The sequence below is a fragment of the Haemorhous mexicanus genome, chromosome 8 (assembly GCF_027477595.1).
Source record: "Haemorhous mexicanus isolate bHaeMex1 chromosome 8, bHaeMex1.pri, whole genome shotgun sequence".
Classification (NCBI taxonomy): domain Eukaryota; kingdom Metazoa; phylum Chordata; class Aves; order Passeriformes; family Fringillidae; genus Haemorhous; species Haemorhous mexicanus.
The window spans coordinates 9,096,413-9,124,361 of NC_082348.1; the positions used below are offsets into that span (position 1 = coordinate 9,096,413).

The 27,949-nt window shown below is 40.2% G+C and overlaps 3 protein-coding genes across 8 annotated transcripts; 1 reads left to right on the plus strand and 2 right to left on the minus strand.

Moving 5' to 3' along the window:
* Nucleotides 1-27: 27 nt before the first annotated feature.
* Nucleotides 28-11,075, minus strand: CEP70 (centrosomal protein 70). 5 transcript variants are annotated; one of them, XM_059852633.1, is made up of 16 exons: nucleotides 10,934-11,075; nucleotides 10,413-10,512; nucleotides 10,137-10,260; nucleotides 9,630-9,810; nucleotides 9,151-9,320; nucleotides 8,041-8,100; nucleotides 7,260-7,359; nucleotides 6,775-6,863; nucleotides 6,369-6,443; nucleotides 5,212-5,314; nucleotides 4,409-4,579; nucleotides 3,662-3,808; nucleotides 2,987-3,155; nucleotides 1,618-1,732; nucleotides 582-661; nucleotides 28-219 (listed from the first exon to the last, which is right to left on the minus strand). In XM_059852633.1, exons 1-16 carry the CDS (start codon nucleotides 10,940-10,942, stop codon nucleotides 152-154), a joined length of 1,761 nt encoding a protein of 586 aa, XP_059708616.1. In that variant the 5' UTR covers nucleotides 10,943-11,075; the 3' UTR covers nucleotides 28-151. The 5 variants fall into 5 exon arrangements, with proteins under 5 accessions (XP_059708616.1, XP_059708615.1, XP_059708612.1 ...); XM_059852632.1 differs by having other exon boundaries at nucleotides 6,369-6,446; XM_059852629.1 differs by lacking the exon at nucleotides 10,934-11,075 and adding an exon at nucleotides 10,801-10,932.
* Nucleotides 11,037-18,475, plus strand: FAIM (Fas apoptotic inhibitory molecule). Of its 2 annotated transcripts, none has more exons than XM_059852635.1 (5): nucleotides 11,037-11,093; nucleotides 13,279-13,414; nucleotides 13,779-14,007; nucleotides 15,137-15,186; nucleotides 16,612-18,475. In XM_059852635.1, exons 2-5 carry the CDS (start codon nucleotides 13,304-13,306, stop codon nucleotides 16,759-16,761), a joined length of 540 nt encoding a protein of 179 aa, XP_059708618.1. In that variant the 5' UTR covers nucleotides 11,037-11,093; nucleotides 13,279-13,303; the 3' UTR covers nucleotides 16,762-18,475. The 2 variants fall into 2 exon arrangements, with proteins under 2 accessions (XP_059708618.1, XP_059708617.1); XM_059852634.1 differs by lacking the exon at nucleotides 11,037-11,093 and adding an exon at nucleotides 11,102-11,237.
* PARP9 (poly(ADP-ribose) polymerase family member 9) lies at nucleotides 18,390-27,941 on the minus strand. Its single transcript, XM_059852625.1, has 10 exons — nucleotides 27,834-27,941; nucleotides 27,412-27,451; nucleotides 25,844-26,679; nucleotides 24,295-24,516; nucleotides 24,002-24,214; nucleotides 23,178-23,238; nucleotides 22,367-22,741; nucleotides 21,373-21,521; nucleotides 20,480-20,645; nucleotides 18,390-19,303 (listed from the first exon to the last, which is right to left on the minus strand). Exons 1-10 carry the CDS (start codon nucleotides 27,846-27,848, stop codon nucleotides 19,008-19,010), a joined length of 2,373 nt encoding a protein of 790 aa, XP_059708608.1. The 5' UTR covers nucleotides 27,849-27,941; the 3' UTR covers nucleotides 18,390-19,007.
* Nucleotides 27,942-27,949: the final 8 nt, after the last annotated feature.

Sequence of the window (27,949 nt, forward strand, 5' to 3'; positions counted from 1 at the left end):
TTCTTAAATTGACCAAGAAAAAAAAAATTAAAAATGCAGCAACTTTTATTTAAGTAAAAAAAATCTGGAATTGTTGCTTAGGAGGTAGCTGCAATGTTATGTGCACCAACAGGTGCATTCACAGGTAAGAGAAATCTCAGGAAGAGCAGAGTCACCCATAACCAGCTCCCCATTTCAGGTTTTGCACTGCAGGTAAAATGTCATCCACGTTACTGATCTCTGCAACAGAATGGAAAGCAAAAGGGTTAGGCTTAGGAACCCAGAACACCTTTGAATTCAACCAAAATTCTAACTTAAACAGATGGTGAATTAATAAACTCCTCAGACCTTTTAATGCTTTCGGAAAAAAATCAATTTTGCTTATAAGTAATATGCTTAAGTAAATGCAACCCCATGTTAAATGAAAATAAAGTGTTTTGGTCACTTCCTGAAGAAAGGTGGAAAGGAGAGTGAGGCAAAAGGCAGCACCTTCCTTCACATCCTCCTCCTGTTTTAGCACAGCAGGAATAAAGAAAACATTTAACTGTTTAGAGTTATATGAGGAAGTGTTGGCATGAATTACTGTTGCAAATTTAACTCACCTAGAAGACACAGCAAATCTTGAATGAGAGCTTGGAAGGGTGGAAAGAAGCACTCATGTTCTTCAAGCTTACTGATGATACTGGAACGGAAAGTGAGACCATCAGGTAAGAGGTGCAAGGACATGGCAAGTTCATCCCTTTGGCCATTTTGTCATTCTGTGCCATGACTTTGTGAAAATACTGCTACTTAGTATCTAAAACCATGGACACCAATGTTCTGTTCTCCAGTTCTGAACCCTGCAGCCAACAAGGGAGCTGTCAAAAGGATCTCTGATTTCACTACTCATGCTGTATACATATCCTTCCTTTCCCCCTCACATGGCTCCAGGTAGTCTGGGGCCTGGAACATTTGTCTGCGTATGCTAAATAAACTGCCTGGGGGTGGCTGATATAACTGCCTTGGAGGTAGAGCAAGAAATGCTTTATAAGCAGCTGCTCTCCAGTTAAAACTGAGAAATGAGTGCAGAAAGGCTGAGGGAGTGAGTATTGTTAACTCAGCATGTGTCAGACTTGCTGCCTGCTCCCTTTTTAGCTTGTCTGTAAAGCACATGCTGAATGCAAGCCCTTAGGGTCTGCTACCACCTAGATGTGGCTGGTACCTGTTGAATGTATAACTGGATTTGTCCAGTTTCTAAAGTATTTGTAGGCAGCTTGAGGCAAACCCTGCCTCGGCAACTAGAACACTTCAACATTACATCTGAGACTTGCATCACTTTCTCCTCCCCACCCAAGTGTAGGATTTGTCTCCTGATGAAACATGTATCCCATTAAGGCTTGTTTGATCACATTATCCATGTAAACCAGAGAGTGTTTTGGAACCTTCTGGCCTCAATTTTTCCCTCATTCAGCTTTATTTTTTTTTAATAGGATACAAGATTTGTTTCAAGCAGGACGGCAGTAACTAATATCTGTGCTGTTGCAGCTCACTGACTTTGTAACAAATGATGAAAGTTTCTTTCAGCATCAGTTTTTGCCAGTTCTCAATTACTACATTTGATGTTTGCAGAATGGTCAGCAGTGGAACAGCCCCACATACCTGTGGATGTCTTGGGTGCCCAGAAGCTGCTGTACCTGCTCAGTCACGTTCTTATTAATGATATCACACAGTTTCCCAACAGTATTCACTACCACAGTGGGTGGAGCTGAACTGTCTGTGGAAAAACAAACACCTCATGATTCTTTTAACAGTAATAACAGGGAAGTATTTTAGACAGTTGAATTTTTGCAGGTGCACAGATTTTATTTGGTTTTCATAGATCTAGACCTATACATTCTATCATTCACAGAAAACAGAAATAAACAAATGGTCAGAAATAAACAAATGTTAGCTAGGAATGGGGATTCTCTCAGTAATCCTTTAGTGGCTAAAAAAACCTTGGCAGAGTTGTGTGTTCACAGCAGAGAGGGTACTAAAGTGCACCCTTACAATGTCAGTGGAAATCAGCCAACTGAAATTATATATATAGAGAAGGGGTTATTCATTAGGTTCTTGTGACCCAGCAGACACACTGTAGGGGCTAGGCCAATAAGTAACCTGCTTAACAAACATGGAAATGTTTGGAGGAGGATGTTTTTTGTTAACACCCAGAACTTGTTTTGGTATTGAATTTTAACCTGTCTGTAGTGCTGTGACTGAAGGTAGCAGCCTCCTTGTCCTTTTCTCCTTCAATTTCAGAAGAACTAGGCTTGGAGAAGGCATCTTCTGAGCTGCAGTTATTAGGGGGAGGTGAGGTTTCCTCATCTCCCATGCTGGCTGCAGGCAGGAACACTGCTTCCCTCCTTACACAAGCCTCAGCAGTTCAGGGGCTCTGGGGCTGGACACCCTACAGCCCAGCCCAACCTTTTAACCCAGAAGCAGCAGCAGCTGCTGTTCTACAGAAGTTCCTGCCAGAAGGGAAATAACCAATTATACCTCTGAGTACTGACAGCTTTTGACATTCAACAATTTGTTTCAGTTTTTAAGTTTAGGAGCATAAGATGGAACTTTCTGAGGACTGGACCCAATTACAGTTGAATGAATTACTGAGTAGAAATCTACATCTGAGACCAAGTTATTTTCTTCTTCAGCTTGTTATCTTTCAAGTCAAATATGAACAACAATTATGAAGTCAGCTCACCAAAAAAAAAACCTTTGTGGGGACAAAAAAAATTCTATTTCCCCTGTTATTCTCGTCTTCTGCCTCCCTGTTATTCCTCAGCAACTGCTAAAGGCTTACAAATAATGAGATTTGCTATTTGAGCTATAAATTGACAGGAACGTATTTTTGTCTTCCCAATGAGGGAAACACCTAGTTAATTCATTTCTCAACAGCTCAACATTATTTTCTATGAAGAAGGCAACTTTTCACATGTCTCCTTTTTTTTTTTTGAATGGTGTGAACAAGCAGCAGGTGGTAAGTCTTTACCTAGTTCCAGGAGCTCTTGCAGGTTCCTCATGGCGTTGGTCATTTCCCCCAGCTTTATGTACACCTCATTCATCCGTGGATAAACACCATTGAGAGAGTTCACATCAAACAACTTCTGGAAGTGAGAGACTATGGCAGACAGGGTTTGCAAGGATGGTGTCTGGCTGTTCTGGAGCAAGCAGGAAGAACTCATCAATGGTACTGCTTAACAAAGCAAGAGTACTTTAAGCTGTAAAACATTCTTAAAACCAGTCTGAAGAACATGTGTAACTTCCCTTATGAAATCTCAATGTTTCAAATATTTTTAAATCTGAAGACATAGTTTCAATAGTTTTCAGGCACAAGCAGACACCAAACACAAAATACTCTTTTGAAAGCTTCCTTCTCTGTTGCTAAGAGAAGCATTTATATATTCTCAGCCCTGAGAAACAGAACAATTCCTGAGACTACAGGGCAATGCAAATTCACTGCTGGTCAAGTGCCTTTGATTAAAGCAATCTTGCCCAAGATGAATTTATCCATTATGTTAAAACAGTCTTTGACTATTGAATGTCTTCAAACAGGTATTTCTTCAATGCTGCAAGGCTTTCAAATGCACCAATCTAATCACTGTGTGAAGAATGCATTTAAGAATTCCACAGTAACTTGTGATTATAAATCTCTGGTTAGAGTTACCTTTTCCTTATGTTCTAATTCTTCCAAAATTGCATCTACTATCAACTGGAGGTCTTCAACTCGTATGGATTCTCTGTTATCCTGTGGATCTTTAGTGTTCCAAGGCAGCAATTCCAGAGACAGTTTTCTCAAGGACCTATGCAAATCCTTTTAAAAGAAAGGAGGGAAGCCAACTTATTTTAGAAACTGCTTTAAGTTTTTTTAGTATAGAAACAGGTGTTTTTCTGTTTCTCATATGCAGAAAACATTCCAGCACTGGAGAGGTTAAGGTTTTCATTTTCATGAATTTAAGGATAGTGTCTTGCTGACATTCTTTGATTTGAAAAGAACACAGTAAAAAATACTATATATGCTATGTATTACAGTTTCAGTGAAATAGGAAGTATTGGTCACAAAGAGTTTGGCTTTAAACAAAAATATTTCACTTGTATTTGGAGCAAAAAGTCACTGGTCTCCAGCAAAGGAAGGAAGAGAATGCACCCTCATCAATGTGTGAAGTCCAAACTCTAAAGCTTAAGTTTCTTCTCAGGGATTTAGTTAATAAAATGAAATAAAAGATTTACACAGAGAAGTATCTCTGGTACATACTTCACATGGATAGCAGATTATTTGTAAAATTTAACACCAGGTCAGAAAATAACAAAAGCTACACACAAAAACCCCCCACAACTGCTCATAAGGAGGGATGGAGGAGAGGAGAGCAGATGAAAGGAAGCCAAGAAACAGAGTACAACAATGTGTTGTTACCTTTAGGGCTATGAGCTGATCTGCCCACATTTCTACAGTGAGTGGAAGGTGCTCATATCCACATCCCTGTCCATTCTCTTCAATGTCATTTTTCACTGGCCCTTTGCAGGGCCGGAATATTAATGGAGGAGCTCTTGGGCTTTGCAAAATAGAATCAATATGGGACAAAACCTTCAAGAACAAATAACAAATGTTATTGCGCAAATATGTATGATGTTTTGTAATAAAATCCCTCTCTATCACAGTCATGATTGTCTAAAATTAAGTCATAAATAGCTCCAATATTACTATTCACAAATTTAACACAAGCATTCCAACATGCAATAGACTCAAAGATTTCAACATATACTAGCTAGAAGATAGGTAAAAGTAATGCAAAATTACTTTTACAAAAAATACTTCCCTTTGAGGGACAGTTAACACTTATCCACTCGAGGCATTATAAATTCCACAGTTTGCTAAGTTTTATTATATTTAGGCTTTTTAATTACAAGAAAAATAAAGGCCACTATCACCCAAGATCTCGAACAAATTCCCTGTCCTGAACAGACTTCAGCTAAATCATATTTACCAGCCTAGAGTCTGCTGCCTTGCAGTGTTTTCAGGTAGTTTACACTGAGACAGAACAAGAACCAGCCTACACTGACTGCCAAATCCAGAACTTGACTCATCTTGCACAGAGGATCTGACAGGCATTCTTAGCCTCAGACCAGCACGCTCCAGTCGACACAGCTAAACACAACATGTAAAACATTTCACTGTAACAGTACTAGAAACATGCAGAACAGATACAATTTGGATACCTGCAAGTATTGCTGGCAAACTGCCTGCAGCTGATCCACGCTTGCAACTCTCCCAGAATCTTTCTTTTCTTCTTTTTTTTCTCCAGTCTTGGTCCCTGAAAATCTGCACAAAAATACACACAGTGGGTCACACAAGCAGCCTTAGCAGGAGATGCTACCTTTTTACTTGGTGGAAGAACCAGGTGTGTAGCACCTAAACTCAAACATACAAAGTCTATACCCATGTTATGATGCTGGGCAATAGAATTCCATCTGACCCAAGTAACACAGATTGATAACACAATACCTAATGCAAATATTATTAATTTATCTCAAGTCTCCAGACTGAGGCTATGCCAGACTGCTTGCTGATCAAGAAGGGACACCACCAGTTTTTCTGTTGCCAGAGTTCTACTATGGCTGAAGACCTAAAATCCAGAATTTTACTCTAAAGGCTCAAATTCCAAGCTCAGTTGTTATCCACTTCTGCTGGAACATCTTTCCCGGCTTATTATACAAGCTCACTACTGCTTTTCATCTAAATGATACCTACTGCACAAGAGAATAGACAATTTAAATATACACACCATGTCTATTTATTTTCAAGTTTAAGTGATGTCTTTTTCAGGCGATAAAACATTTAGCACTCAGTATACACAAGGACAAATGACTAAGTGAAATTACAGTTAAAACCACTTCATTAGTACTAGAACTTTTTATATCTTCCATGTATTTTCTTAGCAATATTTCAGAAAAAAAACAGTCAATTTCTAAGAATAATATGGACATAACTTCAGTAGCTGCAACATTTTGCCAACTCACACTTTCCCATTTATAATCCATAATGAAACCAATAACTTTCTTTACAGCTTGTGGAAGAAGAAAACACCAGAGATGGCCCTGTACATATTGCCAGCAAAAGAACTCACATTAAATCCAGAAAGACAAAATGAAATAAAAAACCCCACACTGCTGTGCTCCCGTTTGGAGACCCTGCCATCATTTCAGAAATAGAGGGCTTTAGAGGTCCAGCAGCACTTGCTGCCCATAACCAGGCTCCAAAGAATGCTGATAAGGCACATGCTCTATAAGCTACTCTCTACATTACAGGTTGCAGAGTAACCTTGCATTCAGATATCCAGAGGATTCATGAAAAGTCCCTGAAAGAATATACTTACTGGGCAGTTTTCTTTAAAGCTTTCTGTAGTTTCTTCACTTGGTGCTTGTAAAATTTTAATTCCTGTGCAGTTGGCCTGCTAGACAGAAAAAGTACCATGTTATATGTCTTGCATTGGAAGGTATCTATAAAATCCATCCAAGCAAAAAAGTAAAAACGCTTTGCCAGTGCCAAAAAATCATTCTGGAAATTACACTCTGCTACATTTCTACATGACAACAGCAACAAAGAGCAAACTAACCATTAGCAGCTGTTATTAACAGTGTAGGGAGAAGAGTGTGGCTGTTGCTGCCATATCTCATTTCTCTGATCACAGGTTTCACACTTTACATTTACAATTGCTGGTGCTTTGTAAAGCAAAGTCTACTGAAATGGTCTTACAAAGGATGATACTTATCCTTTCTCACCTGATTTCCAAATTTTTCTTGAGATTTATATTTTCAAGCAAAAGCTGTTCATTCTTGGTTTTTGTTTCAGTAAGCTGCTTCTGGAAAGACTGCAACATAGATGGTTATTGCTTTTATTGCCCTCATTTCATAAGGAACAAGCTTCAACAATTTAAAGTGTGTGCATGTTAAGAAGGGTTCCCAATTGCCTGGACAGCAAAACAGCATAGATGAGAACTCAGATGGTTGAGACCAAGAGCCTGGTGCATTAGACCCCAGGTGGAGCACTGTGACCAAAGGAGGTCTATGCAATCCTCAGCACACTCACAACATTTTGTTGAATCTTTGCACAAGGACAGGGAAGTCTGCCCTTGTAACAGAGGTTACAAGTTCAGAAGACATGACAAGAATAAGGGGCAGAAAACAAACATGTTTATGTTTCTATGTGGCTCTTGAAGGGTTACCATTGAGAGGTCTGCACTGACTTATTCTTGGCAGTTCCATACCATGAGCAGTGCTTTGTAATTAGGGGTAGCATCTAGATTTAAAAACTCTTCCTTGGTTTTTACTTCTCTCTCCACCTCGTCTTCATCTTTTTTACATTGCCTATTGGGAAAAATAAATTGGTTCAGCTTAGTGCAGTTCATTTAGCTCAAAAATTCAAATTGGTTTAGTTAGCAGTTACGTATGATAATAATGTTTCTATGAACTACCAAGTAAATAGAATAGATATTCTGCCCTAAGATTCCTGCTCTAATTTCAGGGAAAGCTGTTTCATATGCTAATGAAATGCACTTATCCACAGGAGAAACTCCAGTACAGGCAAATCCCATTTCAGTTTTATCGACAGTAATCTCAAACTATAGGAATGTCTCAGGTATCTGTTTGTTGCTTTGTGCCATGCAGGCACTGGGACAGAGCTGAAAACCTTTAGTTTTGGGAGATCAATCAACTGAGCACAGCTAATGCAGTAATTCTGCATGTGAACCATGGCAAAAGAAAAAGGGGAAGGAAAAGAAAGAAAGCAAGAAAGAAAGACATATAGCTCAAGTATCTGAATACCCCAAGCCTCCTAACTGTCATGGTCTCCTGACTGAGAAGCCTCTTAGCCTGACTCCCAGTTGTTCTCTGGAAAAATCTAAATTTCCATGACCATCATAACTCTTTGCTATTTCTTACATGCTAGTGATACCTGGAGCACAGAATATTAACCACTATAAGATTTAAGAACAATAAGGGCTAAAAAATTTTGAACAGTAGAACCACAGGGCATTCAGTGAGACCTACCTCAGCTCCTTTTTAATCTGACTAATTTGAGATTCATAATAGTCAATTAGACAAAGGTACCTGAAGAAAGGAAAAATTAATTTTGAATTTCAGATATTCTCACAAAACTCATACTGTGACCAACCCAGAGGAACAGGTCAGCTTACACAGCTGCACTGCCCTTTGGAAGTGGCTGCTCCAAACAGTGGAATACTCTCATACCAGACAACCACGGTCACACTTTTCCAAAATGGAAAAGGAGACACATTGAATCTGAACTGGTTTAGAAACAGCAAAATATTCAAGAGAAGAAAAAAGTTAAAGCTGCCCACCAGCCTCCTCATCTTATGCTTGTGGTTGCCCAGCAAGATTAACAGAGAGGCACAATCAAAATAAAGTGTCTTGAGCACTCTGAGATTGTCTGGTTTGGAGAGACAGATGAGAGAGGACAGGGAACCAAATTCAGTGATCCTTCCTCTGGTACAGTGAGGGCTCAAGGAAAAAGCTGAGCCCACACAATCCCTCTCAAAAGCTTCCCAGGTAAACACTGCTGGCCAGGCCCAGACAGCCGATTTTTTATCAGCACAATAAAGCAATGGCTCCCTGAGGCCTAGGAATTGGCAAGTGTCTGATTGTAGCAGAGCTATGGAAATCCTACTAGCAAGACACACAGCTTTGTGACACTTTGGGAACTTACCCAAAAGTACTTGGAAGCTTACAAGTAAGCCTGCAGTCAGCAGTTGCAAACATCACTTTCCAAAACTGGAAAGGCTCTTTTTTGGGGGGGCTAAGCATGGTGTTTGTTGGAAGGTTTGTTCATGTTTAACTTACATGTTTAAATGTTAGAATCCCAGATGAGAATCCTAGTGAACACCGCAGCTACAGAGCAGAGTGAATCATTCCCTTCCCTTTGCTGACATCTAGTGTGGGCAGTGGGTGGCAATTTTTTAATTTCTGCCATGGATTTATCTGGTTTACATATCACTGCACTGAGGGACCTTCACAAGAATTCGTATTTCATCTTGTACTCCTAAAGTCTCCAGATTACTTTTTTTTCCCCATGTAAATATCAGGAAGCATTACATTAAAATCTGTTTCTTCATTAATCAGCAGTAGAAGAGAATCACTTACCGCTGATCCAGGACAGACTTGGGAGCTCTTTTGCAAAACTGACAAAACATTTTGTTTTGGGTGTCTGCTCGCTGCTGCTCCTCCCTCCCAACTCTGCTCAGCTCCTTCTGCAAGCGGGCAATGATCTCTTCCTGTTCTTGCAGCTTTTCCTGCTGCTGTTGGTATTTCACCTGTGAACAGGTAATGGAAGTGTTACTGAGTTGTTCTGACCCACAAGCTGACTGTACTGTACAAGCCCAGGTACACACTTAGAACCAAGGAAAATGAGCTCTTGGGTTTTAGCCCCGCTAAAGAGACAGTGGAAGAGGGATACAGACATTTTTCTAAATTATTTCTAGAAAATTCAGCATAGTTTGAAAATACTTAGCTATAAACAGTGTACTGTAAACAAGATTCATGTTTATTTAGATCAATATAAATATTTTGAGACCTTCCATAAGTCAAAAGTTTAAATCCTCAGGCAGCACTATCTGAATTACCCGTGAAGCCTGTTGCTCTTTTTGAAGTTCCTTGACTTGGTTCTGTTGCTGGCATGCTTTAGCTATTGTTTCATCTTCCAGCTGACAAATTTTGGCCTTAATGTTTTTCACCACATTTTCCAAATCATTAGCCCGTTGCTCTTGCCGAGATGCCCGACCTTGTTCCAGTCGTACCACATCTCTGAAAAAAGAAATGAATCCTTGCTTTTAAATTAAACTCATTTCACTATAGACAGCACAGGAAGCACACGCCTGACAATATGGGATGACCTTTGATAACATCCTGTGGAGGCAGGTGTGGGAAATACAATGATATGAGAAGAAGCAGCAGATGAAACAAGGGAAGAGCTTGAAAGGAACTGGGACAACATTGCTGCATACTGAACAATAACCTCAGGAAAAAGGTCTTGGGCTCTGGTGAGATAAGAGCTCCACCAGGCTGGAGATGCAATACTCCAATACTGATAATACTTTTACTCTGCAGGTAAATTCCTTCCACTGTCTTACCTAAGACATCGATTTGCCTCCATAAGTCCCTGCATCACCTTCTGCTGTCGCTCAATGTCTTCCACCAGCGTTTTTAATGCAAGTCTTATTCTTTGAGAAGACTGATGGTCTAGGACAATCATATCTGGAGATATAAAACATAAGCAAAGTCACAATGAAAGGGTTTTAACAGCTAAAGAAGATTGCCTGTTTGCTGCCACTAGGAAGTGACAGTTTTGGAGATGCCTTATGAACTTAGGGTTACTATTTCCAAATACAAAAATTACATTTCCTTACCTGATGTATCTCTGCAGCTTTGGGGGGCAGCAAGACTCACAGGTTTCAACCCATGACGCATTAATATCCTGTTTAGGTTTTCCCACTCTGCTTTCTCCTGCTGCATTGGGAGAAAGGGAAAAAGAGGCAGAAACTTGAGTACTGCAGCAGAAGGTAACAAAAGCCCACAAATTAAAGCAAATCAACCCCAAACCGCCAAGGGGCAACTACTAGAGGGCTTTTGAGAAGCTCCAACAGGATCTGCAAAGCATATTGGGGAGAAGCGTACTTAACACCACACAGCACGATCAGTTTCCCTGATCCCTACTTAAAAGCAGAATACGCCAGTGAGTTAAATTCGCCTCTTTAGGGACCCCGAACCACCGGCCCTCCGCTCCCTCCAACGCACCCGGGGCGCAGCGGCCCCGCCGCGAGCGGAGCCCTCAGGGAGGCGGCGGCGGCTCTGGGGGCTCACGGACTGCTCCATCGCGTTTTGTCCCGCTCCAACCACCCAGCAGCGACACCCGGGACCAGCAGAGTACCTCGGTCATGGCGAAGGCCGCAGGGCAGGAGAGGGGCCGCTCCTCAGGCCGCGGAGCCGCTCGGGCGGGAGCGGAGCGGCGGGAGCGGTGGGTGGGGGACCGCGGGGCGGCGCTGGGCGGGCGCCGCCATTTTGCGGCGAGGGGAGGAGACCGGGCGGAGGTAGGAGCGGGAACGCGGCGGGAGCTGCGGCGGGCGCGGGGCTAATAAAAACAAAAAATAAAGACAGGAAAAAATGGAAAAAGCGCGTTGCTGGCGGTAATGGCGGGGGTGGATCTGCCGTCCTCGGAGCTCATGCATTTCCCGGTATGCTACCCCGCGATGATCGCTGCCGGGATTAGGTGGACGGTCTGGGAGCTGTAATCCCAGCCTAGTTTTCAGGAGCCTTTCCGTGTAAAGGAGTCAATACCGCCTCGAGCTGCTGAGTTGGTCCGTGAAAGAGGCGGTGGGTGCGGCACTGCTGTGTGTCCGTGGTTCGGAGCAGGGGGGCCCCAGGCGCCGCGCCCGCTCCCTCTGGAGAGCGCCCGGCTTTCCCTTGGGATGCGGGGGGATCCGCTGGCCTTCAGCAAACACCCCTGGCTAGAGTCTGCGTTCGGCCTTAGCGTAAAATAAATGCGTATCGCTTCATTACCATGATTTGAGGGGAAAAAATAAAAAAGGAATTTGTGTGTTCTGGGATGTTCTGGACCCTTTCAGCACTGATCCTAAATGATGCCTAAAACGCACGCCGCAGGATTGCGGCCTGCGGGGGGGATGAGGGCTGTGGCCTGTCCGGGACACCTCTTCGGGCATCTCCTGCGTGCCCGAGGCCGCCCCTTGTGCTGACACACCTGGGTGTGTGCCGAGCCTGCTCCCTGGAGCGGAGGAGGGAGATGTTCCCTGCCTGATTCCCACCATGTGCTCGGGGATGCCGCCTTCGCAGGAACCAGAAACTTCAGGAGCGGCCAAAACAACTCCTCGGCATTTATTAGCACGTGTTATTATCTGTTTGTTTATTGATAGGTACAGACATGACAGATCATGATGAAATTAATGAGTGAAAATAATACATTAAAAAGTGGTAGTTGTAAAACACCAAAGTGGCCTAAAATCCTCTTAAGTAAGAAATTAGTTCCTTGTGGCTCACATAGTTTTTGTGACTGAATTGCCGGGTCAAATTTACTAATGTGCTTTTTGAAAGCTGCTAGAGTGGTTTAGAAAAGGAAGGAGGTGAAATTACTGCCTGTGCTATTTCCAGTCCCAAATTCATTATGGTCTGGGTCTGGGATGGGCAGCTCTGGATTGGTTCCTGCTTTGGTCAAGCTGTTAATTTCTAAGCTTTGTCCTGCAAATCAGGCAGCCTATTTTTCCATCCAGTAACTGACAAAGTTATAAGGAGCTAGTAAAGGTAGGAGAAACTTTACTAGCACTTATTTGGTTTAGTAAAACACATTATTTTTTAAAATACACTTGCCTTTCTGTCTTAGAGAAAGATGGTTGTATTTTAAGTGTTTTTATTTTATCATATATATGACAGCACTGCATGTTAGTTAATGATGCTTTTAAAAATGTCCTCTTTCTTAGCTGGAGAAAATTATGAAACTTTAGACTTCAGTGCTTCTCTCCTACTATTCTGCTTTTCTATTTTTTCTTGCTGCTAATTGGATTAAAAGCTCTTTTGGCTTCTATGGCATCCGGTGAGGAGATTACTGTCTGTGACGATGAAGTAAGGTAAAAAATCAGAACTGTGATATGAGCACATTTGGAAAGATATCCACAGTTCCAGTGGTCACTTATGAATATATCTCAACTTTAAAAATTACTTGGAATAAAAGGATATCTTGCCAGATCCCTTCCCCTGTGTCTGTGTGTGCAGAGTTGCATATCCAAATGATGTAGATAGTGTTTATGAGATTAGAGACAAATCTGTTAACACGGCAAATAGCTAAACTGGTCATACTATTTTTTCACGTCTAAAAAGCTGAAATACTTTCTTTGAGACCAGTCAAATAATATATTTTAATGCCTACCAAGAAATAGCAGAACTGTCCAGGAGTATCTTAAAACTAAATATAATTTTGTTACCTATTGTCACCTGAAATAGGAGCTTTAGAGGTTAGATCGGTAGCTGTGTCTTTGTACTGTTTGTCAAAATGAGTCTTTTTAACTGTTTATATTTTGTGATGTTTTGTCATATTTGAAAAACATGAAAATATAAGCAGTTCTGTAAGCTTATTTTTTCTAGTCTCATTTTGTATTTGAAAAAAGTGCAAATACAAAAGCAGAAGAAGCAGAAAAGTTTTGAACTGCAGACATTGGGACTTGAACTTTCAATGACAATTAATTTACTTTGTTGGTTTCTCCTTAGGTCTCGGTACAGCCACTTAGAGAAGATGACAGATTTGGTGGCTGTTTGGGAAGTAGCTTTAAGTGATGGTGTTCATAAGATTGAATTTGAACATGGAACCACTTCAGGAAAGCGTGTTGTCTATGTTGATGGAAAGGTGAAATTGCTATGTGCTCAAAATTCACTGTGACACAGATTATATAAGTGTACTTCCATGCAACACACATCACAACAAACAAAAGGCTAATAAATGCAAATTAGGTACATTCAGTTAATTATCTAATTTAATAAAATGCATCATTCTTTTTTTCAGTTTCAATTAAGGTGTGAGTATTCCTGAAGTGCTTTGCTGTCCTTGGGCAGAGGCACCCTGTGCATACAAAGCACTGTGTATGCATTCATTCCAAAATAGTAGTTCAGTACTGAGCTGTCTCCCGAGTTCCAGTTCAATTTTTTAATACTAAAACATGCACTCAGGTTTTTTAATTAATACCTACTGTCTTTGGGTTTTTTTTCTACAGGAAGAAATAAGAAGAGAATGGATGTTTAAATTAGTGGGTAAAGAAACATTCACTGTTGGAGCTACTAAAACTAAAGCTGCTATTAACATTGATGCAGTCAGTGGCTTTGCATATGAATATACTTTGGAGATCAATGGAAAGAGTCTCAAGCAGTATATAGAGAACAGGTTAAAAACAACCAATACTTGGATATTGAACTTGGGAGGTACAGACTATAGAATTGTTCTAGGTAAGTAAACATTGAGTGACTGCATCTTGCTGCCTTTGAATAAACTTGTGTGCATTTAAAAACTGGTAATTAAGAGAAAGCACAGTTCAGTGGGGAGCTCTGATGCAGTATAAAATCCTGAGGGATGTGGAAGTTTGGAATGAGATGCCAAAGACAGTCTGAAAAGTAATGGTCTTGTTATACACATGTGAGTCTACAGTCTAGATTTGTGGGGGGTGGGGAAGTTGGGAGGCATTACTGCTGCTACATCCATAGAGCTGCCCTAGCAAGGCAGTTCTCCAGGTGAAGCCTGTTACAGAAATTTTACCTGCATTGTGATCAAACCTCACATGGGTCTAAGTTTGTTCAGCAGGTAACCAGGTTTCCTTCCAAAAATCATCAGCCATGGTCAAGAAATCTTTATCTGAAGTGCAACGATGTTATTCCATATTTTTCATAGATTGATGAGTATCCTTTTTTCTGCGTCACTTCATATCCACAAACTTAAACTAAAACCTTCCAATGATGTTCTTTCACTTTTTTAATAGTAAGGCAATACATTGCTTCTCTTCTGCCCTCCCTTTCCCAGTTACATTACAAGCAGGTGGGAGGAAGGGATGCCTTGAGGAATTTGTCCTTGGCATCTAGTGGGAAAATTTCCACTTGGGCATTGCTGTATGGTTAGAGCTGGAGACAAGAGATCTCAGACTATGATTTCTTCTTAAACCTCAGGACAGAATGAACTGTCCTAAGATGAAGGGGAGCAATGCAGAAAGACAGTTTTAGTGCTAGAAACAGCTAAGTCTTCACAGAATTTTAATCTCCCTATGTTTACTGGAAAGGCAAGCAGGGTTCAGCTCTCTGCTGATGTTGTATTCAGAACAACACAGTATTGATAGCCAGGGTTAGGGTGGGGTAAAAATGTATCTTCAAAGCAAAAGTTGATGACAGATCCTCCTCTCCCTCCAAGGTGAGAACAAACCCTGTAGCTCAGGTACTACAGCTACTTAGGAACTTTTTTGGGAATTAAAAGTAAAAGTCAACAATAGATTTTTAAAATCCCTAGATTAGATCCTTGTTTGTAGGGACAAAGAACAAGGTTGTTGTTTTTTGAGGTTTTTTCCTACCTTGTTTTTCTTTTCCTTCACAGAAAAGGACACTATGGATGTGTGGTGCAACGGTCAAAAAATGGAAACAGCGGTATGTGATCCTTTCCAAAGGCTCTTCCCAGGCTGTGGATACATAACCAAAGCTTGGCAGAAAAAGCCCCAGAGGGGCACAGTATCTCTCTTTGCCTAAGAGGCCAAGGCAGCCAGGATGCTCCTGATCTGTTCCAAATGACCTTCACTGAATTTTATAATGGGCGGTATTTCAGTTCATATGTCAAACATCTGCTAGTTAAGGATAAATTATGGTTTTCTTTACCCTTTTTAGACAAACAGAAGAAATTTGAGTAAGTTGTGCAGGGTTTTTAGGGAGAAAACTTTCTGGTGATTGGGAAGGATTTGAGTTCGATGCTGTGTGTAGAGCCACCGCATCCAAACCTGCTTGTAATAGTTCTCACTGAAAGTTGAACACATGTAGTCTGTTATGACTCGTGCTTTTTGCCATTTTGAGATGTTCCTAATACTTAGGTCTTAAGCGCCTCATTGGAACAAGTCCAATCTTTTATCTTAATCACATCTGCATTAATTTTCAGAGCAGGCTGACAGCTAGGTGGTTTAATCTGTTTGGTGTCTTTCTGGTTTTTGATGATTTTCAATATGCACACCAGGTAGGCTTCCCCATCCTTGAAGGATGTGCTCTCTCACCGGGGGGGGTGTCAAAGTTTTTACTGCTGCCACAAGGAAGCCCCTGGATGAGTACAAATGGTAAAATCAACAGTTCTGCTGTACCTGAGAGCAGGATGAAAAGATTCACCAAATGTTTCCTTAGTAATCAGTGGAAGAAGCCTCCTCTTCCAGTAAGTCAGGACTTCTGCTCCTGATGGCTCAGCCTTTTCTACAATGTACTGAAAGCACTCAGAGGTGTCCTTGCAAGCTGTGAGTGCAGGTTTGGTGCCAAACTGTGCTTCCATTTGAGCAGCACCCATCAGTTCTGCTGTCACAAACATCATGACAAAAACACAGCCATGCCTGGGAAAATCTGTAACAGGAAATTCCAGAACTGCAGCAGGAGATATGTATCCAAGATACACAACTCTTGTACTCAATTCAGGGATCTGCTGCAGAAGGCATCCTAAATACTTCACCTTTCACTGCCACTTGAGCACAGGTTTGTGTGGCACCTGCTGGCTGTGAAGCACAACTTGGCAGGATGCTGCCTTTTTTGTTTTTGTTTACTGACATGAATCAGTAGTACTGATTGACAAACTCCAACCTTACCATTTCTGATTGTGTGACATTTTCATTGTCATCTGATACCCACCAATCTTTACCTGGGCACCTTGACAGAGCCCTGCCTGAGATTCAGCAGCTTTGTTCAGCTTTCAGGCAGTACTTGTCACAGGTACCTAAAGCTGCTGTAACTGTGGGAACTGCAAGCGATCTTGACATTGATGCATTTGAGCTTTTCATTTATGAAAATATCAAGTGTCTGTTTTTATTCTTGTCTCCTTTCTCCCAGGGTGAATTTGTGGAAGATGGGACTGAAACTCACTTCACTGTTGCTGACCACAGCTGTTGCATTAAGGCTGTCAGTAGTGGGAAACGAAAGGAAGGAATTATTCATACCCTTATTGTGGACAACAGAGAAATCCCAGAGGCTGTGGAATAGCCTCTGGTTAACTGATTATGGTAGGACTAAGATCAGGAATTTTCAATTACTGTGGTAATTATTTTAATATGTACTACTTGGTACATCTAGTTTGTGCTGGGTTTATTTTCTAGTTTCTGTACACAAAATTACTCTTTCTGAGGACCAGATGAAAATAATTATGTACAACCTCTTACATTACCAGTTTTTTAAAAAAACTATATATATCTAGAATATATAGCATATCACTACGTGTGGAGAACACTGGTGAAACAGAAATTATACATCAGGAAAAATCATGGTATAATAAAATGAAAGATAAATATTCAGTAACACTGAATCAATCCTTAACTGCAGGTGTATGTGGAAGGAAGAGAAAGCCTGTACTGGGCACAGGCGTAAGATGTTAAAAGCTTTCTCTAGAATTATTTTTTCTATTAAACTGACTACAGACCTTTTCACATACAGTTAAGGAAAACTACATAGTTAATAAAAAGTTAATAATGAAATACATAGTTACCAATACTTGTGTTACAGTATTAAATTAATACTGAGTTATGAAAACTGTTCTCTATTCCCACTAGGAGCAAGATGTTACATTGTGCCAAAAATAACATTCCTTTCTGTGTTGTGAAAACTGATGCTGTAGTTCAGAAACTCATTACTGAGTTTTTTCAAAAAAGAAAATAGAAGAACAAAAAAAAATTCCTGCCATGAAACCCCTTTAAAAATATCTCTTGGAACATGCTGACATAAGAACTTACCTTTGTTCAGTGCTAACAAATCTTAAATCTAAAACTGTGTGTTTTTATGGCAGTAATGTGTGAGTCAAGAAATATAAGGAACAAGGAGACAAATGGAAAACAGTTGATTACTTTAATGGAATAGTTAAAATAGGAATAGACTAATTCTGCTTTCAGAATTGCAGCATAATTTCTAAGAGCAATCTTTGGACTTCTTGAGAGCAAAACTCTTGTGTTAGAGACTCACACTACAAAACTACTTTTGAAACAGCAAGCAAGCATAGCTAATCTTAAAAATAATTTTTAAAAGAACCAAAATATTAATACATTAGTCTAAAAGTTTATTTTGCAATGGCTAAAAAATATTTCCAGTTGCAACCTCAGAATAGAGAATTAAACTTTTATAACTTAATTTCTTTTGGACTTGTGAATGGTTCCTAGCACTACAACTGCTAGCTCAGGAGTTGCAGGTGCAGTACAAGCATCCTGGGAATCCATTAACAAATTATTTTGAAAAGTTTTATTAAATGCTAATTTCATCTGTGTTTTAGAGATCAGATTGCTCCCCATCAGCAGGCTTTACTAGAGGAAGTTTCCAGGTACCCAAGTGCTGGACTGAATTACAGTCAGGAATTACTGTAACAGCTCTTGGGCTTTTCCGTGTATTTGCTTCAGGTCACTGCAGAAGCAATGTGGGGATTCCTGGCTACAAGGCTGACAATGTAATCTTTAAAAGATGTTGGTAAAGATAGATTAATTGAAAAATAATTTCAAGCTGTAGCTTGAACCAGTTCTCTACTATTTTGTAACCTTTCAAAGAGATTGAATGCTGCTGAGAAACCTGAAGCTCATGTACAGTACAAATCACGTTCTTAAGACTACAGAAAAATACAGGTTAACAGATAGTGACATTCATACTTTTTATTTTGAATATGTGCATCTACAATGCTTGAAGTAACTAATAAAAAATGTACAGCAACCACTGTAAGAAATCATGAAGTATTGCCTCACGTTTGTCATAAGCACCTCCCCAACCAGAAAACAGCTCTCATCTGCTACATTCTCCTATCTTAAGTCAAAAGAAAACTTAAGACTCAAAAGGCACAACCAAGATTTCTTGTGTTTCCCTGATATATGCAATATGTCAGATTAAGAAAACAGAGTGGAAGAATGACAGCCTACACAAACATCAAGCATATAGTCACAAGCTGAGATCACTTTAAGGAATAAAGTAAATGATCAGGTATGTTTAATATTAATGTTAAAGGTTACACTGTATTTTGGAATGCTTTCCCTTCTGCTTCCATTCACAGGCAATTTTGTCCTAATCTCTTTAAGACGTTAACTTACTCTTTTGTTCACAAATATTTCAGAGAGCTTCTCAGGAAGCACTGTGACCATAGCACACTACTAAGCAGAGCATACTCTTAAATCTAAGCACTAGACTTTGTTCTCAGAGGGTCTTCACCATAGCTACAGTTCTGCTCTATTCCCACTGAGGATCCTGCTTGTTTCCTCCAGGAGCTACATAACTCTCAGTGGGGAACAAGTCAGCAAATACTGTGGAAGGGCTGCAAAACCATTGAAAATGACAAAGGTCTCAGGATTGTGCAAACTATCTACTAAACTGTCATAGAATGTAAAGGCATTCCCATCCAGTGCTGGTGGCATAATACAAGATGGCTGGCCTGTAGTGTATTTGCCAGTTACTACATCAGCCTCAAACACGTACATTTTAGAATCCATTTCCCATGTAGCATTATCCTCAGTCAGGTGCCTCAGTTTCTTTGTAAAGTAGATGCCAGCTCCATATTTTTGTTCTGGAAAGAGAAAGAAAAATTTTCAGAAGAGAAAGCATTTAGCAGTTGGTTCTTTCAGGGTGGTAGTTCCAAGACACTGCTGCTTGATTCTGGGTTAGTGATGTGACTGCTCAATGTGTGCCATCCTTTTGGAAGTTAATTTTCATGGAGTGGCTCTGATGCTTGCACTGACCTCCCACTGAAACCATGAGCAATGACAGCTGATGGCCATTCCAGTTAACTGCTACTCCAGTGCTAACTGGTCAGATTTATCTCTTAATGCAGTGATAGAATCATCAAGGACTAAAATAAATACATGACTCACACTTCAGTCATCATGTACGAGGGACTCTGATAAACAATAAAAGGCAGCAAGATCTTGATAATGTAAACTACAAAAAAAAAAAGCTTAGAGATTTATATGGAAAATGTCACATTAAGTGCTGTTACAGTATCAAATGGAAAAGTGCAGAGAAATTAGACCATCATCTTACTGCTTTTAAAGTGTGGAAATGTGCCATGTACATTACACAGACAAAGAAAGGCAAATCTCCACTTTTTGAACAGTTTATTGCTTGAAATCCCATTCTGCAAGACATGCAAAATATCACACACTTCACTTACTGCAGGATGAAGCGCTAAATGCTTATTCTTTCCCTTTCTGAAAGCATCTGTCTACTACAATATTTCATGGATTCACAACTTTCCTCCAAGTGTACTTTACTCCAAATGGAAGCCCAAGCAATTAAATCATCTGCTCTCTCTGACCACACCTGATCTGAGCAGGGGCCTGGGCTGCATGACCCTCAGAAACCCCTTCCAGCCTCAGTGTTCTGTGATGCCCTTGAACATGCTTTAGAGCACCAAGCTGCTGAATGCATGTTTGCAGCAGCTACATAAGGACACTGACTTTCTTTACAGAGATGCAACAAAATAAAACTGGGACGTGGAATTACATGTATACTAATAATCCTGTCTAGTGTTTGGGCTAGGCTTGAATTCAGGCTTATCTTCCTAGAGCCTTGCTGGCTCTACAGTATCAGGAAACCTTACTGTATATAATAAAGTAAGCTCATACCAATCTAAATACAAGTAAAAACAGTTCTTGTTGACGAATGCCATTTTTTCTAATTTTAACCTGAGTTTAGTATTCAGTCACTGTTCATTTTGATTAAAGATGCCAAAGCAAGTTATTACCTTTTGGTGGAGAATACATCCTGTGAAATCCAGTTTGGCAAACTGAGCAACAGAACTCAGGAGGAACATTCTGGTACAACTTTTGAGTTGTTTTGGAGCGTCCATCTACTTTTTTTTTCATTTGTTGGAATGCAGCAGATAAAAGTGGATTATGTATCTTTTCAACCTGTAACATAAATAACAGCTTAGCATAAGCAGATGGAGACCATTTATGAAATCCGTAAGTGCTTTTATTCAGGCTATGTTCTTCAATGGAAGAACCTTTACTTTAGCCTATAAGCAGTGACCACATACTGGACAAAGGATCTGAAGTGTGCAACTGATCCAAATAAAATAATTATACCACTATCCCAGGCCTCCCATTGAAATAACTGGGAATATTTCCTGGTGTACTGACTTCCTGTACTTGAGTTGTGCTGAAGAGATTAAGTCCACCTCCTGTTCAGTAAAGCAGTGATACCCAAGTACGATTCCAGCTTTAACACATAATCAGATCAGAACTCTGGCACATTTTTAGCGTCAAGCTCACAAAAAGAAAATAGACACTGAATTAGTGTCCTGGAATATTGTACTTAATTTACCCTACCAATCTCATATTTCTGTAGAATTCTATAAAGGGGCATTTGAAGCATGAAGTATGAGGGAGAACATACAGTACAATTAAAAAGAGTTCCCAGAATTTAATAACTTTTTGAATGACTATTTGCATTATGTTTTAAATACTACTAATTTGGATTAAAGACTGGATCTGTTTTAAGGATGAGGTTGATTTGATCTTAATTTTTAAAAGCAATGCATTGAAATAGTTAATCTGAATTTTTTACGCTTACATGAAATATGTTAGTTCAAATATGTGAGCTGAGATTCAGTTTCTCCATTAATATCCTCTTTACCCTGAGAACACGAAGTCCAGCTTTTTCAAACTCTTTCTCTCTGTCTTTAAACTCCTGGAGGTGGCAGTCTACCAGTGAAATCTGGATGCAGTGAGTGGTACTTGTCTTGTGAAAGTCTCCTTCTGAAAGCTGGTCTGCTTCTGCTTGGCCTGGATATGAATGAGGGAGTAAAATTTTCATATATCGTAATGTCCAAAGCAAAGGCAAGGGAGGCAGATCCACTACTTTAGCTGGTGGATTAATTAGGAACAAAGAATGTAAAGTGTTCTCTGAAGTAATGTCAGAGGCTAATATTGAGAGGGACTAGTATATACATACAAAAATGTATGTAAATGAATTCTATTTTTCTGCATTTATAATAAAGAAACCAGGAGAGAAGAAACTAAAGAAAAGCAATTTATGATCTCCATGACACCTCTTCACAGCTGAGCTTTCATATAAAGGTACCTACATTTAATGACTATCAAAACACAAATTAAAATTGATCACTCAGTAGCTTTCTGTAATGCCATTAGTTGTATCAATTGTTCATGACAGCTCTGCAGAACAAGTCTACTGCTGAGCCCTGCAACAGTGGTCCAGCTGTAGCCAGCAAGAGCTCAGCAAAGGTGCGTGTTAATTAAGTGCAAAGTTTGTAAATCTCCAGTGGCCAGGCTTTAGAGTGAAGGTATCCTGGAAGGAGCTCCACTACCGCTGGATATACATCATGGCCAGCCCTGTATAAACTGTGCCCTACTGGGAATACTGCCAAGTGAGTGACCACGGCTAACAAATGGTCTTCCAGGGGCTCACATGGAGAAAGTACAGAGATATCAGTAATTAAAGCAATACTCAGTATGTGTGTGTGAACTGAATGTATGTCTGTCCACTCTCAGCAATACAGAGATATATGTTGCTTCACTTAACCTTGTTTAGGCACTTATTTACTTAATTAGTGTTTAGGCACTATTTACTTTACATACACATTGAGTAGAGCACTATTTACTTTACATACACATTGAGGAGAGCAGTTTCTCTTGTTCAGCAATAGTCTTCTCTTGCACACGAAGCAGTAATTCTTCAGTTGCGAGCACTGTATCAATCAAAACATCAGGAGGGCCCTGAAGTTTCAGTTTTGCTCTTCCATCTTTCACTTTTTCTGACACAGTTACACTAGAAGGCTGCTGTCGAGAGAGTTCTGCAAACTCCTCTTTACCAAGGCAAAAAATGTAGTTGTTTTTAATAACAGCATGGGAACCTTCCTGAATTTTCATTACATGTTGGAGCCACGATTCTGCTGCTCCCAGTGCTGTGGGTGTGCAGCCTCTAAGTTCAATCACGGGTTCACTGCTTGCAGGCTCCTTTGCAGTCTGACTGCCTGACTCTGTACCTGGAAGATATATATATTTTTTAATACAAGTACATTGAAAGAGTGAGGAGCTTTCAAGGGCTGACACAAATTCCTACTTGTAATCACAGCTGTACAGTGCAAGAAACACACTACTCTTCTGGTATGCTCAAAAAAGAGATTAGCTACAAGAAGGTAAGGTTTCCAGGATATACACACACATATGGAGAATTTATCTGCCTTTCACAAAATTACCTCTAAGAAGTTAGGCAATGACAATGGGTTTTAAGTCTTAAAGGGACTGCACAGTTCCATTCCTATAAATGTAAAAATACGAAGTGCTCACAAGTTTTTGCTTCCTCCTCTCTCCAAGACACATATGTAAATACTAAGTTCCCTATTTTAAAGGAATGTGATTACAGATTCTCAAATTGGGAGTACTCATTTACTGGAAATGCGCCTTTTGTTCATTACTTACTCAAAGGATCACTTCTGTTTTCCAGCTTGTATTTTGCTGAATAAAATTTTCTCAGGACAACCTTGAAAGATAAAAGTTTAGGAGCAGTTTGCAATCTCTAATCAAATATGCAATTAGTATCTTCAAAACTCTGTTAAACAAGCAGTTTAAACCCCCACCCCTGATTCTGAAATTGTTAACACTGGCATTTTTCAGCTCTTCTCAAAATGTTATTCCTGACAATATCAAATGCATTCCTGTTCTTCTGCATCTCCTAAGGTAACACACCTTACACACTGAGTGGCACCTTTACCAACTCCTTGAGGTTATGGCCTATATCATGCTATCACATAAGATAAAGGTGTTCATTACTTGTGTTTTAATGCTGATGCATCCTTACTCAGTTTTAAAATCCAGACTATTCTCCTGCCTGTCTACTTGAAATCCTTCTATTATGTTAGCTCATATATGTTGATAGTGTTTTGCCTTAGGAGCTCCATACAAAAAAACAAAACTGACTGTAAAAATTTCCTGAGGAGGCATGTTTGTTCCTTAATGAGTTAAGAGGAGACCCTTTCTTATACATTCACTGACAGACATGAGAATTTTAAAGTTCTCTCCCCTTTTTGTCAGATTACAGGCTGAAGACTTCTAGTTTAAGTGAGGAGAAAATAAGTGTTTGCAAAGATTGAGTATCTGTTAACGAGAGTAATAGTTTCACAAAAGGACCTGCTGCTCACAATCATTGTTACTACAGAACAGACCATCATCATTTTTGGTCATCTGTGGAAATACTTCTAGAGATTTCTGTCTTCCTTATGGGTAGTTAACAACAAATTGGTTACCTCCCAGGCAGCACGGTCATCTGGGCAAATGACAAACTGCACTTCTCTCTTCTTCGCAGGACATGCCCTGGCAAAACTTAAAACTGCTTCAATCATAGTGTCTGCCACTGTGTCAACAGGCAACTTTGGTGACCAATTTATTGGAAAAGAAACTGAGGGACATGAGTCTTCCTTAAAGTGACCCAGGCATCTTTTCACTGCATCCTCCAATTCCTGCAGGAAAAACAAAATCTTTCAGTCCTCACATCACCCAGTATGAAAATCCATTAAGATCCAAAGTAAGTGATCGTCACCTCAAGCTGTAACACCGGGTGCTGGTATTGCAATATCATGTGCAGGACAATTGTAGAGGGCAGCTCACGCCTTTTGGTTACCATGGGCTCCTTTAAAAGTGATGGATGTCTAAGACGATTCTCAAATTTCCTCTGAAAAGCTGGATCCTCTTTTTCCAGCAGTCTTGAAGATTGGGAGGAAAGCTCATCACTGGCACTCACGAGGTTAACAATAGCTGTATTCTGCAAGGAAAGAGTGCAAATTTCAGCGTACTTCAAACTGACTATTTGCAAGCCTTGCTATTATAGAGAGCATTCTTTCTAAGCACGATTCCTGTACAGAGGCCTGACTGCCACACATCAGCTGCTTGAATTTTCCTACTACTTACTACTAGAGCACTGGAATACATCAAACTATGCACTTTGCAGTGGCAGTTCAGGAATCAACAGCGTGCACAAAGCTGTTCCAGTCATCAAGAGTGCACTGAACAGAATTATTACTCTCACTATGTGACCCACGTGCCAATTATCAGCAGGAGAGAACTATGTATGTGGCTGTCATCCCAGCCTTAGGGTAGCAAGGACACATCAAACAGCAGTGTCAGTACACATAAGGGAACTGCAAAGCTATGATTGTTTCCAATACAAATTGTTTCCAGTAGAAAAAGCAGATTCCCATAAAGGGTGCCCTGTAATTCAAATATCGAAAACACAAGAAACTGGTTTACAGAATGCTGATAACAGCAGTAATTGTTCTAACCTTAATTGCTGAATATTATCTAAAGACACAAGAACATGTTTTCTTCATGGTCTTGAGGGCATGTGCATCTTTCAGTGCTGTAGAATTGGTTAATAAAATTCCCTGCAAGGTCAACTTTGCAATCCTTTGTTCTTCCACCAAAAAAACAAACTTCCTTTAAATTATGACACTTCTTCAAAATAAAAATTTATTTATTTTTTAAGATATATTATTTTCTAAATGTAAATGCCATTCCTGTGATGTACCTTGCAGTCTCAGAACTCTGTTGAATTCCTAGGACTGAGGTAATCTATTTTGCATCAGATTTTCTAGCTAAAAAGTTAATCAATTGAAGTAATTCTCTATTTAAAGGTAAGGTGCACATCATCTGTGTAAGGTATTTTCTGCTGTTTCAGTGCTTGCTGAATAACTGCAGTAATGGAGTTATGAGAACATAAATTATAGGAAAAAAAAGCAGGGCAGGAAATAAGAGAATACTTCTTTGGAGTACACTGTAAAATGAGAACCCCTACATAAGAAGAAGAAAAACCTTAGCATAGAGATGTATTATTAAATCATTCAGTCTTTAGCTGCTTCCTGTTATAACAGCATGTACACAAAAACAAAATAAAAACATTCTAAAGTTCAATACCCATTTAGAAAAAAACCCAATTCCTTGCTACTATGATTTAATTACAATGTGTAAATTCTAATCAAACTGAGAAGAAAACCATTTAGTGGAACACAAAATGTGATCTGAACTTTTGGGCGCCAAATCCTGCCAAGACTTGGAGGCAGCACCATGTTCCACAAATGACAGGACAGACTTACCTTCAGATTTTCAGGGTGTTGTTCTATGATGCGCAAGCGAATGTTTTTATGTACGAGGTAAGATGGAAACTGGCTTAGTGAAGCTGGCACAGTGCCTTCAAGTGAACTGGGATCACCCAGAAACTTTTCACAGGCCTTCTTTATTTCTGCGACTGTAGACTCTTCAATGTTCACCAGGCGGATCTCCCTGAGACAGCTTGGTGGACTTGTCTCAACAAATTCCTTTACAGCCATTACAATCACTTTAGAACACAAATCAACTGGGAAGCCATAGACACCTGAACTCACTGCTGGGATAGCCACAGACTTTAAAGCTCTTCCTGGAGCACTAACATAATGCAGAACATTCAAAATAGCGTTCCGAAGTAGGTAACAGCAACTTTCCTTTTCGGAAGCATACCACCTTGGACCAACTGCATGAATAATTTCCTTACAAGGAAGCTTCCCTCCACTTGTCACTGCTATATCACCAACTTTGACCTCTCCATGCATTTGAACATAAAGCTCGCTTTCCTCTCTTATTTCTGGCCCTCCAGCTGTTACAAGGGCAAGAGCAAGACCTGCTCTGTGTTCAAGGTACTCATTGGCTGCATTCACCACAGCATCCACCTTGTGTCTAGTGAGATCATCCTTGTAAACACAAACGTCAATGCCCGACTTTACTTTTTTCCTGTATACTTCTGTTGTGCTTTTTGCTGCTTTTCTTAAGGCCAATGTACAAGCAAACCTTTTGGAAACAAGATTATTTAGACAGTTTTCTCTTCTCTTAAGAGCTTCATAGGCATCTTTACTGATGGGCATCATCAAATTGACCTCATGCATTACGATGTTTGACCCTAGGATACAGAAAATAAAGTGAAATAGAAGGTATCACTATCAAAACATTTATTTTTACCTAGAAGTGTGGTTTATAGCTCTCAGTTTTATCCTACTGTCATTGCTAAACAATATTTTTTATACACACTCTAATCTTTTCTCTCCCCTTTTCAGAGGTTTAGAAAACCCAAGGAGGGTCATTTAACTGTACCACAGAGATCTCATACTGAGTTTTAATTCTGTGAGTCTCATTTGGTCTGCACTTAAAGCCCGCAAGCAAGTTCCTTCTTTGTATGGAACTTCGTATGAACTCAGAAAGGCTTTTTAAACCACATTTTTTAGGGAGCAGTTTTTACATTATTACTATGGCTATACAGCCCTCTCCTGGCAGATGTCAGCAGTACTATTCTACAGCAGTTATATTAATTAGTTTAAATCAATTTGTGTGAGTTTAGTTGAACTTTCCTCCGGGGTATACTACCTGCTTGTAAAAAGTCTGACGTTTTGCACTTATAAAGTATACATGCCGACTCATCAAAACACTTCTGAGATCTTGCTTTTAAAAGAGAAATGCAAGCAAGTCCTGTTGAAGTTAATTCATAATAATGTTGATTCATAACCGTGTCTATTTCACATTAATTATGAATTTCAGGTTGCTTTTGGCTTTTGTTTTCTGGTTTGCTGGCTGTAGCTGTCAGTTTTCAACTTATATACAAGTACACACTTCGCAGATGGCTAAATGAGAGGCTTACCTAAAGCGGGCTTCCCTCTAAGGAAATCTGAAACGTAACTCTATTGTAACAAAAAGAGAAAAAAAGGAAAAGAGAAAGTAAATGTTACAAGCAATAAAGTACGTGGGTTGCCTTCCTACAGGAGAGATTCTGTTGCAAATCAAACCAGCACCAGCTTTTCAAACATCTATACGAAGTTTTCTAGTTTTTAAAACGCTGCTCGGAGCTGCGGGAGCTCTGTGGGCGAAGCTACCCTCCGCCTCCTCCGGCTCCGACTAACTCTCAGCAGTGAGAGGCCGGGAAGTCATTCCCGAGCGCCAGGCCAGAGGACGGGACCGTTCTGTTCCCCTCAACCCCGCCGGGAGCTCCCGCCGCACCCGGACCCCTGAGGCAGCCGCCGCCCCGGGCCCCTGTCCCCCTGCCCCCCTGCCCTGCTCCTCTACCTGGACGACCCCCATCTCGCTCAGGGCGGATCCTCAGCGCTCGGAGCCGAGGGGGGAGCGGGAAGCGAAAGCGAAAGCGAGCGGCGGAGCGGGAAGCGAAAGCGAAAGGGGGCGGC